The sequence below is a fragment of the Xenia sp. Carnegie-2017 genome, unplaced genomic scaffold, assembly GCF_021976095.1.
Source record: "Xenia sp. Carnegie-2017 unplaced genomic scaffold, XeniaSp_v1 HiC_scaffold_13, whole genome shotgun sequence".
Lineage (NCBI taxonomy): Eukaryota > Metazoa > Cnidaria > Anthozoa > Malacalcyonacea > Xeniidae > Xenia > Xenia sp. Carnegie-2017.
In genome coordinates, this window is record NW_025813436.1 from 10,230,254 (window position 1) to 10,246,852 (window position 16,599).

Below are 16,599 nucleotides of genomic sequence, written 5' to 3' on the forward strand. Positions count from 1 at the left end.
TTTTCGGACACACTTTTGTACGTCAAAAACTAGAAGTTGTAAACTAACTTTTTGAGATGTGTAAGAATCAATAAAACCCCTAAAGTAAATGGTTTGAACCCAGGAGTATCGTTACATGTTTGTAAATGTAGATCGTCCTGGTTAGTATAGTCCTGAGAAGGACTGTTTTTGTTGTTGTTGACTGACGTTTTGACAACCTTAGCGGTAGTCACAACGTTTACTCCTCATTTGACTCTGAAGTTGACTACCGCTAAGGTTGTCGAAACGTCAGTCAACAACAACAAAAACAGTCCTTCTCAGGACTATACTAACCTGGACGATCTACATTTACAAACATGTAAAACCCCTAAATATGCCTATGAACATTAAGGTCAGCAAAAGAGATTAAATACATTACTTGGGCGGTAAGAAGTTCCATACATATCGCTCCACCACTCAGAACATAACTACAAAACCCGAAATTTTATAAGAAGCATCAAAATCTATTGTTGATTGACAATACACTGCTTCCTACCCTGCATGAATTATGGGAAAACGATTCGGACAAAAGGAGGTTCGAAGGAAATTTACTCTAAAAAAACAGTAGCAAGTTACAAACCAACGCATGACAAATGTAGAATTTCCACAATATAATGGACTGAGTTTACACAAAATTGCTAAAGTTCGATAGAAATGGGTATTTCTTCGGGATTGTCTATCTTTAACGCTACCTATATTTAAGTATAGTCTTCGTATCAGCTAGGAGAGTCTCCAAATCATCAACGAGGAAGCTCCCTTTTTTCTACAAGAATCTCCCTATTTTCTACCTCCCCCACCAAAACGCTGGTAAAAAATTTCCCCCTTTCTCCGTATAAACGGCCCTTGGCAACACTACTACACCCAATCCTAATAAGAGACGAAGGTGCAGAGTGCTACTATAAAGATATCCACACATGGAGGTCATATCAAGAATACATACAGTGAATGTCATGTTTAATGTAATCTTTCCCTTCCCACATTTCTTCTTCAATTGAATCAAATCTTTGTGAAGCAGGCTATCAGAATCCACCCTAAAACAAAAAAAAAATAAATTGTCGCACCTATTGTACAAAGACAGAAATTAAAAAAGTGTGCGAAATTACACGAGTTTATTATACATAAATTGTAAGTTTCAGGGAGTTGGTCAAAGAAATATTGAGGAGTACATGTAACATATAGATACAACATGTTTGTAGATGTAGATCATCCAGGTTTGTAAAGTCCTGAAAAAAGGACAGTTGATGCATTCAACATGAACATCAACAGTCGTTCTCAGGACTTTACTAACATAAGCAATCTATATTTACAAACATGTAATAATGCTCTCAGGTTCAAACCATTCACTTTAATAGATACAACACATGAATAATATAAACAATCACATTAAAGTAAATGGTTTGAACCCGGGAGTATCGTCACATGTTTGTAGATGTAGATCGTCCAGGTTAGTAGAGTCCTGAGAAGAACTGTTGTTGTTGATGTTGACAACCTTAATCATGTTGCCTTGGACTACCTACTGCTAAGATAAGATGACCACTGCTAAAGTTGTCAAAATGTCAATCAACATCAACAACAACAGTCTTTCTCAAGACTCTACTGACCTGGACGATCTACATCAACAAACATGGAATAATGACATTGTTAGGATATGATATTATTTTCACATATGTAATGAATACAAATGAGTTATTTAAATACTTAAATCAAAATGAATCAATAAATATGCTTCATACTTGAGAATGTCTATCCCAATCGTAAAGACTATCACCATTCAACGAAACTTGATATAGTCCTAAAAAATTGAAAAAACAAACCAATAAAAATATTTGGCAAATTGATCTGATTTGATACAACTGCATATGTAGCAATCATCCTATCAAATTTGCAAAAAAACAAGTTCAGTTCCATATGCACACAATTTTACCATTTTTGAAGCTTTCCGATCGGTAGACTTCGCGTAATTCTTTCATCAATCTATCACTAGCTTGAACGGATCCTGACACGACACCCTGCCATTGGGGAAAAAAACAATTTCTAAAAATGGCCTGGGCACCAGTTTGCAGTCATTACTGTTCACCTGAAGATGTTCTTCCCTTTGTCGCAATTTCAGTTTCTCAAGAAATACAAAGTTTTCTTCACTCATCTCATCAGGAAAATTATCTTTCTCCTCTCTAACAGATAAAACATCTTGGATTGAGGGATTTTTACACATATTTTAGGGCTGTGCAAACTCTGGTTTTTCAGCAACAGTTTAAGGTATATTATTTGTAAAAATTTTATATGTAAAGTTAAATTTCCGCACTCCGACTTTGAATCATGTGGTGTCATGCATAAAATATTTTTCAATTTTAGTTGATAGTTATTGTTCTTCGATACAAAAATGTTTTGATCAGACACGTTTACCAAAGTTTGACAGTATTTTGCAGCACAAACAACTGTTGCCAGAGTTTTGATGGAGATGAACAAACTCTGGCTCTGGCAGACAAAAATAGCTGAAACTTCGGCCTCCAGTATTCCGATGCACAGCACTAACCTATTTAGTATTTTAAGTGCCTATGTACATATATCAGGATCAGGAAAATAACTTCTCCAAAAGGTCTAATCATTTCTAAAAATTTTTGCAATATATTTGATGGGATGATAATTTTCATGGACTTTTTGAGAGTCACATAATTCTAGATGGAAAAAGTCCACGAACAAAATGTTTTCATCCTATCAAATACATATCTTCTTAAAATTGATTTAAAAATCAAAAGAAATCATTTCCCCGACCCAGATGTAGGCACTTTATGCTTTATAAAGTACTGGGCCAAACCTCAAATTTTCCTCCAGCCCATAATTGTCATCAAAGTCATCAAAGTCATCCTTTTAAAGGATAATACGATGTATGTATTAACAATGATACAGAAAATGACAATGAAATTTCATTTCAACCTCATCTTCAAATTCGTCATCCTCTTCAACTTCATGAAGCTTTTTCTTTTCATCATTTGTCGAAGTATCATCCTTAAAATACATTCAAAAATAAAAAAAGATTCAACAAAAGCACATTCTGTAATTGCAGATGATCTATGTCCAGGACATTAAATCAAATGACATGACCATTGTCCGACAGCCACATGCTTTAAATGAGCATATCATTTTCTATTTTACGTAACTTGTAAGTGTCAATTCACAATTAATTTCAACAAGGTTTGCAAATCAGAGGCTTTCAGTATGCAAAACACTACAGCTGTTCAATTTGCATGCACAACAATGCTTTACATATATCTGCCATAGAAACATATTAACTGCCAAAGACCCATAAATATTAATATATAATAACAAAAAAGAGCAGATGATATTGAATCTTTCGGGACTACCTACCTCCCATTCGTCCAAATTGATCAAAATCTCTGGAGTTCTACAATCAAGCCTTCTACACAACTCTTCCAGAAGACATTTCGTCATTTCGGTGAGCTGAAATACAATATCACAATATGGTCGCTTGAGAACACTTTCCATCTCATAATATCTTTTCGACGGGCGTACGCCTGTATCTTTATTGTAGTACAACTGGTGACTAAGAAAGGCTACACAATAGTGGAAAACATAAAAATAAAAATTTTAGAAACAGTAGAAATTACCAATATTTTCTCTTGACTTTCCGCCATTTCTGATACTTTCTCCACAGCCTCGACAACGGCTTGTTCGTCCATTTCAGTAAACCACACAGGGGCAACGGACGGATACGATTCCTGGACAGTTAGAATTACAAACTTATAAATGTTTTTACTCAAATCACAACAACATCCATGTTACTTACATAAATCGTACAACGTACTACAAATGTCTCCGAATTGACACCGATAAACTGACAGCATAATTCGTCGAGGCCGCAAGCTTTTACGCGAAATCTTTCGTGTTCTGAATGGAATAGTTTTTCAAGAACTCTTATCTCTCTTTTCAGACCGTCAAAGGAGGCCATTCACCTGAGAAAACGATGTCGAAAACGGTAAATATTGACAAACTTCGCTCCTAACAAGTATCAGTCGGTGCTGTGGAGCAGTGGCGTCTATTTAAATTTTAAATTTAGGCATTAGGAATAGGATGACAAATGAGCCCGCACAATCCACCTCGGGCTGCATGCAATTACGAAACTTCATCTAGGCAAAAACAACGAGGACCATCGATACAAGAAATAGGTACGTAAAACACATATAAATCTGTGCGCCGATAGGCCAAAAGTAGAAGATACAGAACAGCGTAATTGAATAAAACCTTCTTGTTCATTGGGTCATTTCAGGTTCAGACATATCGATAATCACCTATATAACAGGATTTATGATTCGTTCAAAGCACAATACTCGATAGAAATGATATATCTGAAGTGCGAATGTTTTTTGTTCTGTCAGATTTGCCTTATCGGGAACAGAACAACTGACTTCAATCAAGTTGGCACATACTTACTCAGACTGATAGTTGAGCTTGAGAGCATGTTCTCGATGAATCTTCCTTCTCGCAAATCCTCATCCCAACTGATCCATAAATCCATAAAAAAACCATTTCAAAGATACTGCTTTTAATTTATTGATCGTATTGTGAGGGATATGTGCAAAAATTTCCCAAAATTTTATATTTAATATAAATTAATACAGTGCAAAGTCTCTTTTATAATAACTCATATAAAAATAAGATACTGTATTTATATATATTTATATTGCCAATGCGTTGCGCCTCCTTGCCTTCACACTTCATTTTCATCTATTTTACAAACTACACGATTCACCTCAAATGTTGAATGAAATCAACTCGTTATTATAACTTCTCAATTCCTACTTTCCTTCCCACATTGAACGCACGTTAACGAAATTCTTCTTATGGGGAGCGTTTTTCGACGATATCCGAATATCGCGATCCCTCGTCGACGGAATCCTCTCGGTTCCTTCCGGAAGCACGAGTAGCTTTCCATTTTTCTTCCCCCCGAAGCTATCACGTGAATGACCGGTGTGATTTTCATTCTTATTGGCTGCTTCCAAAAAAACAGTACGATTCAGTGCATTATTCTCTGCAGTGATGTTGCTAACAGATAGTTCGTCAGAACCCGAACTCCCAGAGCGTTCACTAGTATAGGATGACTGTGACAAGCGTTTAGAATCGTCGTTATTGTTCAACTTCGCTAAATCATCCGACTTTGTTGTTTCCGGGACAACTTCGGACTGTGAACTGCCTCTTGTTGCAAAACCAAACGATCTTGTTGGCACGTAACCAGAGGAAACAATGTTAGGTTTCTTACCTTTAGGCATTGCAATCGAGATTTTGACAGGCGCATTCTTTGCAGTAACCGAGGTCGGTTTCGTCGTAGGGGTGGCAGTGGTCTTCATAGGTATAATGGTGGATTCAGAAGGATTATTACGGTTTATCTGCCACGATGGTTTCTGGTTTGTACTAGATACTTCCTTCGTTTTAAACGATTTTGATGCATTATTATTTAGATATTTTGAGAAGTCTCTTTGCGGTGTGTAAGTTCCGCCATGAGCCGCCACGCTGTGACGTTCAACGGCTGTTACATCATTCGTACTCAGCGATGCCAACTTGCCGTTAAGAAGTCCCAAACGGGGATTAGGCAGTGACGACGACGAGGAGGTAAAACGCGTGGAAGCCACGCGTGTTTCAGGTCCGCTTTCGTGAGATTCTATGTCGGCAGATGAAGTAACAGACAGCATAACATCAAATCCACCTGGTTTGTCATTATCGCCCGAGTTTCCACGAGGTCTGATGGTAAATTCGGTTAAACTATTGGTTGATACACATTTTAATTCGTCTTTAACATCCGGAGTGAGATTTCCTTTCTCTTCGGCGACTTCAGCTTTGTTGACAGGAGACAGTGTGAGCACGCTTTGAAAAGATTCGCGTCGACTTTTCTCGGGTATTTCACCGTTTTTCATTGGAGTGGAGTCGGAACTAGATTCAATATCTGGTGATTGTTTCGATTTTGTCTCGTCTCCAGGCTTCGCATTCGTTTCTCCATCCAAATTCACGGGGCTAGCTGTGTGAGTCTCACTCAAATCATTTTCTTTACAAGAAGAAATGTCAGAAACGCCATCGCTCTTTATATCACAAGAAACTTTGTTTAATGTGTCATTGGAGTTGATCTTACCGACAGCTCCTTTTTTACTTTCTTCTTTATTTCCATTGTTCTGAAACAACTTACTCTTTCCAAGAACATTCGATGTCTTGATAGCTCCAGGATTACTGGTGGATGGCGACCGTGGCCTCGAAGCCTGGTTTCCATTTGTCATAAAGCGATTTGTTTTGACAGAAACATTAGATACGCCTTGTAAAGCCGTCACTTTTATGCTCTCACGGCTGGGTTTTTTCTGCCACGGTGGGGGATTAAACTTCTTCTTCGGAGAAGTTGCACTTTCAAATTTTTTGAGCGCCGGCGAAGAAGAACGGGATGTAGTTAAAGATGTCTCTCTAGCACCAGGTGCGACCTTTTCGGCAGCGGTTTCTGGAGATGTTGTCATTGTCGTATCATTTTTATCTCCAGTGTCCTTGTTCTTCGTCACTTGTACAACAGCGGTAAAATCTGACACCTTTTTATTCTCTGTTGGCTTGTTAACATCGGTCGGTGTGCCAGTCGTTTGTTTTAGTATCCCGCGTGGCCGTGGACTCTGTATCCGTGCTGTGTATATCGACTCCTCTTGTTGGAGTAAAGCAGCATTCAATGTGACAAAATAATGATCTTCAGTACTAGGAATACGGCTAGCTTTCGTCTTCTTACAAGCACCCACGCTGGGGGTGACTGCAAGAGGCTTACGTTCAATATGCACCGTACTTGTTACCGAACTCTTACGTTCCTCCGCTGGCTTTTCTTCCACGGGCTCAGAAGTGACGTCAACGTCAAATACGGATGAACCACGATTATTGTTTACACTGACGACATGATCCGCGGGCTCAACTTCAGACTGTTTAGCGTCAATTTCTTTCTTGGACTTTGCAATATCGTTGACTAAAAGTTGTCCTCTAGCACGGCGTTTTTCACGTTTCGACATGCAGCCATAATCAACTGGATCCGGTGAAGCCCGCTCCTCCTCGTCCACCTTCACTTCATTCTCAAGCTCGGGTTCAGGCTCCTCCGTCGCGTTGTTTTCTGCCTCTCCAATATCAATGTCCATTGTCTTCAGACTGAGAGAATCGTTTTTCTCGGAAGTCGGTTTGTTTGTGCTAGATTGTTTGTTTTTCTTACGATGAATGGTCGACACGTTTTTCTTATGTTCCTTATGACGCTTCTCTTCGACAACCTAAAGAACGAGAATTTTCAATCAAAAAAAAACACACAACAAAACTATAGTTGAAAATTCAAACACTACAGTTTGTCGTATAGTTACATATCTACACATCAGTTTCTATGCATACCTTGGGTTCGACTATTTCGCTCTCAACTTCATTCATTGGCGGAATTTCTGTGATGAATCCTGGCGGAGGTTTGATGCCTAATTTTGCGATCAAATTCATCGCACGAATCTTGTTATATGACATCTAAAGAGAAGACGAATCGACGATATTAGATTATATGTTAAAATAACGAGATGGCATATGAACCGATCAAATGTTACACTGGAAAAAAAATTAAAACATTTGGATAGTGTATTTCTTTAAAAAACCTTTCATGAAAAACATCACCTTCCATCTTTTTCTCGCAACAAATCTCTTGAAGTTGAACGTGCAAATCTGCGTAGTTCGCCGTCTCTGTTTCTTCTTTTTATCCACAACCTAAACAAGTCCGTCCAAATTACAGATCTACGCTCAAGATAAAATAAAACGCCATTTATCCATAAATGACCCATTATATAGCTACCTCATCCTCAACCCAAGGATGGCGAGAGCAATCGTGAGCCGACGGGCGTTTCCTATACAAGTAAAAAACTAGTTATACGTCATCTTACATATGTTTTAGGTGAACTGAGCATGCAGGAATAGATGACAAAAACTAGTTGTATACATCATCATGAAATGCAATAATTGATGAACATTTTAGGCATATTGAAAAATGGCTAATACCTTGGATTTTTTACAAGTAGCTTTTTTATAAAATCTTTGGCTTCGTCGCTAATTTCAGAGAAGTACTCTTCGTCAAATTGATAGTCCACTTGGATGATGTTCGTAAATGTTTCCTGGTTGTCTTCACCAAGAAAAGGAGATGCACCACTCAGACTGGAAGAAAATTACTTTCATTCATTCATTTTTTTTTAACTAAGCAAACAGCCAGGGTGTATGATGACGTTTTCATCAATTACAGCAGCCTCAAAACTTATTGTAAACAGTCGACACAAATAATGGAAGTTGAAACGTTCTGCGCCCATTCCTTGATGTTTCAACTTAAGTCTTAAGCAGAATGACATGTTGCATAGTATTATAAACTAAAAAAACTAACTCATGTGCTGATTGGTCTATAGCTGAGCTTGCATCAGCTTGTGCAAACGAGATAACTCATGTGCTGATTGGTCTATAGCTGAGCTTGCATCAGCTTGTGCAAATGAGATAACTCATGTGCTGATTGGTCTAAGCTGAGCTTGCATCAGCTTGTGCAAATGAGATAACTCATGTGCTGATTGGTCTATAGCTAGGCTTGCATCAGCTTGTGCAAACAAGATAAGCTTGTACAGAGATGGCAAACATCTTTCATTTCTTACATACAAAATTATGGGTGGATTTTAAAGCTAGTGAAATATATTACAGAAAGTCAATTAGAAATTAAACTAAGTCCATCATAATGCTATCCATTAACCGAACAAAAACTAAGTCTTCCGATATGATGCTTTAAAGGTATTTTCAAACATCAATATACGTATTTGGAAATTTGCTATTGTAATTAAACAAGACTTGGTTTACACTAAATTTTTTATGGTGTTGAAACACCAATGACTTGTAAAATACTTACAGAATATAGGCTATGACACCCAAAGCCCTAGAAAAAAAATCAATGCAAACATTGATAAGTTTAGAGTCGTAAAACACAAATAAATAGTTTTGCCACCAACATACCACATATCTGTTGCAGTGCTAATTGTGTCAAAGTTCAACACTTCAGGAGCTAAAGAAAAACAAAACTAACTTATCCTATTTCTTTTGTAAAAATAAAAAATAATTTGTTTATACTCACTCACCGACAAATTCAGGTGTTCCCATTATTTCTCGAACTTGCTCATTCTGGTTCACAACACGTGCGAGACCAAAATCAACCAACTTGATGGTCTTCCTTCGTGTATTTTTTAACAAGATGTTTTCAGGCTAAAATGTTAAAAAACAACAATAAAATAAGTAATAGCTGGTAGCAAACTCCTTCAGATTAGCAAAGACACGACAGGAATTTCTCACACACTTCATTACTGCTGGGAATGTTTAAAAGGGATACAAAATTCGTCTAAAACATTGCCCCAGAGGTCCTTCCTGAGGAGTAAGCTCACCAAACCCAGGCTAGCAAAATGAATGCTTTCAAAATCAAAAAATATAAATCTCGTGAAAAACCAGTCCGTACATAAGGATGCGTTGAAAACCAAATCCCTTCACACTAGCCATGGCAAATCATGTGTTATCTTCAATTAGTTAAACGGACACAGCGTTCACTAGACATTAATATGTATTTAACACATTGGCACACGTCGTTGTGAAATATTAGACTCAGTTGAAAGTCATCCAAATTCAATATTTCGTAGCCCTTGGCCATTGAGTGACATAACAATAGCGATCAGTATGATTTGCTTTAAATCAGACTAAAGATTCAAAAGTCTGTGGCTCAACACACAGCAAAAAAGCCCAACCACAGTGACCGCTGTCTCATGCCACGCATATGTCAACGTTAGACAAAATAAACGAACGCTTTAACTGCCAGTGAATGTGCGAGCGAGGGAGAAAGCCGTGGGTTAAGAAAGCAGACAAATGCTACACATGCAGGAAAACTGGCAGGAAGCGACAAGCATTTTAAGCAATCCGAGTTGAGATTAATGAAAAATGAAAAAAATTGTCGCAAAACCAATGAGCTTGACATTCGACGCAAAATTTTTCATATCACTCAAATGTCTGCTAAGTACCTAGATTGTTTGTCAGTTTATTTCAACGGGTTATCTATTTATAGGTCATTCCGTGACGTTCGTTATCGCGCTGTCGCTTATTTTAGAAAGAGTTTGGGAGCAAAATCACGGCAAAAAACCCTTTTTACGGATCAATAATGCTTACTCGATTGCAACACAAATTATTCTTAATTTCATAAGAATACTTGATATTGCCATTGAAATGTTCTACTTTATCCATTCATTAATAATACGACTCTTGTGTGGGTGACAATTGACGGGAAAATATGCATTACGAAAATAGTTTTGCCCTGAGACATTCTCGTTTGATCGTCCCCAAGTCTTGACATGAAGCCATTTTGGTGTTTTCGACGAACTTAGCGTGAACGTGAAAATGCTATTCCCCTAAAATCAACATACGTTTGTAACTGTTTACTATGCGGACTGTCAAAATTCGACTGTTCTAGTTCAAACATCTCTTATCAACGCAACATCAACCAACTAAATAATCTCCCAATGAATATTTTATGAGAAAGCCTAGACAATACCCTAAGAATAAGCAAACAGAATAATGACCTCAAACAGTGAAACCACTTCAATGTTACATATTGCAAAATTTAGGCAGGCAAGTTGCTTTAAATGGACAGAGCCGAAAGTTTGTAATGACTTTACATTGTATGCACGAATTGAGTGGATTAAAACAAAACAATCTACAATGTTAGCCAATTTCAAAGCATCCTCACCTTCAGGTCCAAATGGACAACATTTCGACTATGCAAATGCTGTAAACCTTGAAGAATTTGTCGAGTAAAGTCGATAGCTTCCTCCTCTGTCAGATAATCCTTCTTTGAAATATAGTCAAAGAGTTCGCCTCCTCTCAATCTAGAATGCAAAAGAAAATATCAACTAACAACAATTAGTACAAACACATCAAATTATACAGTTACAAACGATTTAGGAGTACATTAAAGACTTAAATTTTAGGGTCTAGTTTATTAAACTGTGGTATTGAATTACACTGACATAACTACCGCCAATACACTTTATTGACCAAATCAAAAATCATTAAAACAACAAGATATAACTTACAATTCCATGACAAGAATAATCTCCTTGTCTGTCTCGTAAATATCGTGAACTTTGATTATCTTTTCGCTGTCCACCATTCGTAAAATTTCTATTTCACGTTTGATATCTTCGCGACTCATCCCATTACGACTGGCCTTTGTTCGCTTCTTGCGCACATATTTAGCCGCAAACTCGTCGCCTGTTTCTTTTCGACAATCTTACGAACAACAGCAAACTGTCCGCTTGAAAAGAAAGCAAAATAAAACATTTTCGTGCATTCTAGACGACATTTCATAACTAGGTAGGAAGAGAAGTAGGCGAAATGGTCGACTGTCTGAGTTTTGAGCGCCTTCAATCTGTCGCAAGCACAGCAATAACCCAACTATTGAGACGATGTACAAACGAATAAACATCAAGATGGATAACTAATCTCTTCCTTAAGATGATTCTAAAAGCATGACATACCTTCCCAACTCTTCCTCGATGTCATAATCATCGTGAATATTTTTCTTAAATTCATCTGTCTGTTGCATTCCGACAAGAGGGAACTAGTTAGTTACCAGTTCGATTTCTGGCCTTCTGTTACACAGCACACGTTAAATAAACATGGGAATAGTCAAATAATATGTTGGCGAACTCTCAAATGCTATTCAAGTTCGCGTATTTGACGTGAGAAATCAAACAATTATACCAATAGCATTCATCGCCGAACAGCATAAAACCATAAGACGTCTCCAAGAAGCCGCAACTTATGATTATCATCGTTCACCCCCCCGGTTCAGTACTCGTCATTTCCCGTAAACGTCGTCGGTTTACAAAACGTCACCACAGAAAATGCACGTACTAAAAAAAATCCAAATTTCAAATTTTCTCTGGAATTCATCAGTCATAGACTAGAATATCAATACTTACTCAACGAGACACATTATTACGATCAATAAACTTGTTCTTTCTCCAAAGTGACATGGGCGTTGGTAAATAGAAGGACAGGAAGATAGCATATAGTAATTTATTGGGTCATTAAACACCCTAACACACTTCCTTTTTAAGCCATTGAAGTGCAAAATACTCAACGTATCATACACGCTCTCTTTCAAATTTCTGAAAAGATGAAAGTCAAAGAAAAAATTCCTTAAAATACCTAGAATTCCTTAGGACACCATTCGACATGAAGTATGTAAAATATTTCAGGGGGTACGGACACCGAAAACTACTTTTTAAGGCTTCGTTCCAGTCAGCTAAATATATAGATCAGTTTTTGGCTTCGTATCTATGGCAACCAAATAACTACAAGTGACGAACATTTTAACGTTCAAAATAAAATATTGCAGCGAAATTCTTGTGTTTATTCTTCTTTTGCCAGTTTCAAAATGTTGGCAGATTATACTCGGCAATATAGAGATTATACAGGTCCTACACCACATTCAGTAGCAATAGTAAGTACAAAGTTTGCCGCTAGTAATCGTGTCGAGTGTTGACTTGAGTGTTGACCAATTTTGGATTGTACCTTTCATGTATTAGATAGATTAAAAGAGAAGGTGCGGTCGGGAAATAGTTGTCGATTACGTATAAATCAAAGAAAACCACAACTGCATAGATCCAACATAGTTTTCGTAGGTTGGTTTATTAGGTATTGATACATGTTTAATGCCAGTCTAAAAATTTATGTTAACCTTGCTTCATGTAGAAGGCAAAACCAATAAGGAAAAAACCTCCCGAGCATCTGATATTAGAAAGAAGACGCAACGAAGGATACGTTGAGAAGACGATGAAAGAGAAAAAGGATTTGAAGCAATGTGATTTAAAGTCACAATGGTTGAAAACTACCAACAAGCGTATTGAAAGGAACACACTCAGGAGACGCGTTCAACAGGAAATGTTGAGAGGAGGAAAATTTGCGTTGGAAGATAGACGCTCGATGCTTCGGCAAATGTTGTTGACCGAACAACAGGATTATATTCGTGAAATGGAGAACATGGAAGAGACCACTTTGGAAAGGCAAGCCAAGATGAGAGAACGAGCTAAACATTTAAAAGAGAAAAGAGAAAGGGAGAGAAAAGAACTTGTGGAAGACAAATTGGAACAACGATGGAGGTATGCCGTATGTTGAGGTGTTATAAGGACCAGGAACTCCCAGGGATAAGCACAGCTCTCCCAATATTTCCCAACTGAAAATAAAACAGTGAACATATGTGTTGTGAGGGAAAGGTTAGTTGAGAACATATTCTCTGATCATTTACCCTCCCCCCCTGCTACAAAATACAAGTGCTCCTTCCCCCAACAATCTCTGTCTTAGTCAACGTAATCTCACTTCTAAAAGTGTACCAAGAAAAACTCAAAACTACAGAAATACATGCTTATCAAAATGATGGTAGGTTTTTTCTAAAATCCCCTGAAAGTTCTGGGAGATGTAGTAAATGGTTTATTTTATCATATTTTCTTCATTTACTCAAGGAATCAATGTGAAGAGCTTAGATCCATTAAATCAAAACAAAACCAAGATCAGATTTGTCATGAGAGGTATGAGCAAATCCTCCTCAAAGAAGAAGAGAAGAAGAGGCAAAAGAGATAGACAAGATGTATTGTGAACTATGGGAGACAGATCGTGTTTCAAAAGCTCAACGAGAAGAAGAGCAGGGAAGAAATTTGATTGAGAGAAACAGAGAATGCCTTGAGGTAGCGCTTCTTTTGTTTAGGACATACAAGTCACTCTTTGAACATTTTCTTGATCTACGTTCAATCAACAAGCTTTGAATGCTTTATTCAAGGTTCTGCAGCTTCAAATTCAATCAAACAGACAGAAGGCAGAAGAAGAAAAAAGGTTGAAAAATCTAGAAGCAGAGTGGTTGAAGGAGGAAACAAGACTACGCAAGGAAGAGGAGGAGTGGATGAAGAAGGAAAAGAGGAAACGACAAGAGCATGAGAAACATATCCGTGATGCCTCAATCCAGACAGAAGAAAAGGAAAAGGAACAAAACGAAGAGCTTGCCTTAGAACATCAACTGATGCAGAAACTCCTCGAGGAAACTCGCAAGGAAGAGAAGGCTGACATGCAGAGAAAGAATGATGTTCGTGAAGAGAACTTGAGGTTCATGGCATATGTCGCACAGAATCGAGAAGGAGAAAAAATTGGAAGAAATGATTCAAGAAGAAGTGAAATTAAAATGGGAGAAAGATCTTGCTAAATATCGTCTAGAGAAGGAAGCAAGGAAAAAATTACTGGAAAATGTTGTGGAAAGTCGACGACAACAGATGAATGCAAGAAGTAAATGTGACATTAATGGGAAATATTTGGCAAGTTTATTGACAACATTTTATTGAGAATTGTTTTTTTTGTTCTAGTTTCAATGAATGAACAAATGCGTCAGAATGCGAAAAAGAAAAGATGGAAATGCAAGAGATTTTGGAAGAGCACAAGCGATTGGAGGACGAGTCAAGTAAACATTTGAAACAACAAAAGAAAACATATCAAAGAGACCTAGAGATGCAGGTGGCTTATCAGAAAACAATGAAAAGCAGAGAGAAAGATGAAGAATTACAACATTACCTTATGGGAAAAGTAAGAAATCTACTTTCTCAACAATTTGTTATCCTGCTATAGATGAGTTAGACTGTTTATGTTTTCTGGCAGCCTGATTTATCCCAAGGGAGGTTAAGCATAGTTGCTAGAGTTTTCTAAAAGTGCTTGACCAAATCAGCCTGCCGAAAAATGTAAACAATCTAATTCATCAATATTTTTACGATCAAAACTGTTGATGAATTTCAATTCAGGAAGCAGAAAAGGAATATCAGATGAGACTCAAGGCCGCATTGGACAGACCTCATAGTGAAAAGCTACACCCATCAACGAAAAATAACTGAGCAACATGGAGGCTCAGCTCGCTAATTTTATAACTTAACTTGTGTAATATAAATAAACTTTGAAAGTCATGAAAAGCAAACTGATATTGCTGAAGGATTGATCTTTAGTATTATTGAATCCTTAAGGTGATAAATTAGATCATTTCTCACTTGGACTTTGGATAAATATTTTAAAAGTTTCCATAGTTGAAATGCTCTGCTCATTTTTACCTGTGTCCAAGTCAATATTGTCAAATCTTTCCATTGTTTGTAAATTGATATTGAATAAAGACAAGGCTTTAACCTGAAGCACTCTTGTTTAGTATGTTGGCCCCTCGTCCATGTCATCGTCATCTTGAAAACCAACTTCTTCTCCATCATCATAATGACAAACAAGGTAATCATTGTCCTGAGAAAAGTTTAATGCTTAGCAACTGTTCCTACATACTCAAAAGCAAAATTTCAAAATGTGATAAACCTCTTCTTGTTCCTCTTCGTCATATTCAATTTCTTCAGCTCCTTCCCCATTTCCTTCTTCTTCATCTTCCTCTTCGTTGTCATTATCTCCTTTTTTTGCCAGTTCCTAGAAACACAACAACTCCAAGAATTGCATTCCTTTAACTTTCTCGGGAGCAGTAACTAACAGTTTTGAAACCTTGAAGGAGTTTGCAAGGCTCACAATATTTCAGGATTTACATTTACAAGTGATCGTACTTACATCTAATTTTTCTACAACATCTTGAGCAATGTTGGGTGCAGGTCTTGACCGTTTTAAATTGGGGGCTGTTCAGGATGGGAGAAAAAATTTAAGAAGAAAAAATCATCAAATGTTATAAAATATACAAAGTGGGAAGTAGCAACATGCAGAGCATTAAAAAACTAACTTGATGAGTTGGCTCGAACTTTACGCTTTCTCTCTCTTAGTTCTTCAGGAAATCTCTTCCACACTACAACATTAAGGGAGATATTGTAAAGCTGAAAGTGCATCATTCATCTGATAACAAGATAGAGATATAACTGATCAAACCTGGTTCCCATTTTGAATAATACGGGGATGTAGTGGCAGGATTCTGAAAACTGTACCTGTCGGAATATCTTTCCATGTCTAGTCAACAAAATTTACAATATTTTGTTCCTGTATTAGTGATGTTGAAACTTGAGTCAAACACACCTTTCTTGACAATGTCAGGTTTGATGAAATAATCAGAATCCTTCATCAGTCCTCGAAATTCATGCTTTACAGCAACCAAATACTCCTCCTTCTCTGAGTTGTTCAAAGGAAGTGGTTTCAATTTGATGGGCTGAAGTGCCAAAATAACAGATCTAGTTTATGGCATTTGCAATACATGTTCTACGAATTTCGAACATATTTGTGGATTTTTGCATTCCAAAAAAAAGAAAGAATCTAGAGCCTTGAACAAACTATGAAATACATTGTACTACATGTCAATATCTGCGAGTGGAAAATGACAAAACATGAAATACTCACAAGATAAAGTGGGGGAGGTTGTTGTAGCGATGCTGGTAATGCTTCACCTCTCTGAATGCCAACTTTACTAACATCAAACGAGAACTTTCCTTTACCTCGTCCTCGACCTGCCATATTGAACGGTCAGGT

General features: G+C 37.3%; 4 protein-coding genes across 4 annotated transcripts; 1 reads left to right on the plus strand and 3 right to left on the minus strand.

The window, feature by feature from the left end:
- Positions 1-1,001: 1,001 nt before the first annotated feature.
- LOC124459417 (ubiquitin-conjugating enzyme E2 Q2-like) lies at positions 1,002-4,092 on the minus strand. Its single transcript, XM_047008875.1, has 9 exons — positions 3,824-4,092; positions 3,645-3,755; positions 3,385-3,477; positions 2,953-3,024; positions 2,834-2,883; positions 2,096-2,189; positions 1,943-2,027; positions 1,752-1,810; positions 1,002-1,049 (listed from the first exon to the last, which is right to left on the minus strand). Exons 1-9 carry the CDS (start codon positions 3,983-3,985, stop codon positions 1,038-1,040), a joined length of 738 nt encoding a protein of 245 aa, XP_046864831.1. The 5' UTR covers positions 3,986-4,092; the 3' UTR covers positions 1,002-1,037.
- A 479-nt stretch (positions 4,093-4,571) lies between these two features.
- On the minus strand, positions 4,572-12,126 carry LOC124453160 (serine/threonine-protein kinase MARK2-like). Its single transcript, XM_047003916.1, is given in 13 exon segments — positions 4,572-7,304; positions 7,420-7,542; positions 7,687-7,776; positions 7,862-7,913; positions 8,065-8,217; positions 8,945-8,971; positions 9,049-9,097; positions 9,171-9,294; positions 10,817-10,955; positions 11,163-11,346; positions 11,349-11,383; positions 11,607-11,984; positions 12,054-12,126. Coding segments are annotated over 12 exon segments (3,516 nt in total). The 5' UTR covers positions 11,675-11,984; positions 12,054-12,126; the 3' UTR covers positions 4,572-4,832.
- A 302-nt stretch (positions 12,127-12,428) lies between these two features.
- LOC124458308 (cilia- and flagella-associated protein 53-like) lies at positions 12,429-15,290 on the plus strand. Its single transcript, XM_047008352.1, is given in 8 exon segments — positions 12,429-12,577; positions 12,829-13,235; positions 13,596-13,699; positions 13,702-13,817; positions 13,910-14,256; positions 14,258-14,439; positions 14,510-14,700; positions 14,913-15,290. Coding segments are annotated over 8 exon segments (1,503 nt in total). The 5' UTR covers positions 12,429-12,511; the 3' UTR covers positions 15,003-15,290.
- On the minus strand, positions 15,089-16,586 carry LOC124458273 (DNA-directed RNA polymerase III subunit RPC7-like). The gene is made up of 7 exons (XM_047008318.1): positions 16,471-16,586; positions 16,153-16,282; positions 16,009-16,086; positions 15,866-15,928; positions 15,700-15,764; positions 15,460-15,564; positions 15,089-15,390 (listed from the first exon to the last, which is right to left on the minus strand). Exons 1-7 carry the CDS (start codon positions 16,582-16,584, stop codon positions 15,301-15,303), a joined length of 645 nt encoding a protein of 214 aa, XP_046864274.1. The 5' UTR covers positions 16,585-16,586; the 3' UTR covers positions 15,089-15,300.
- Between the last annotated feature and the right edge of the window lie 13 nt (positions 16,587-16,599).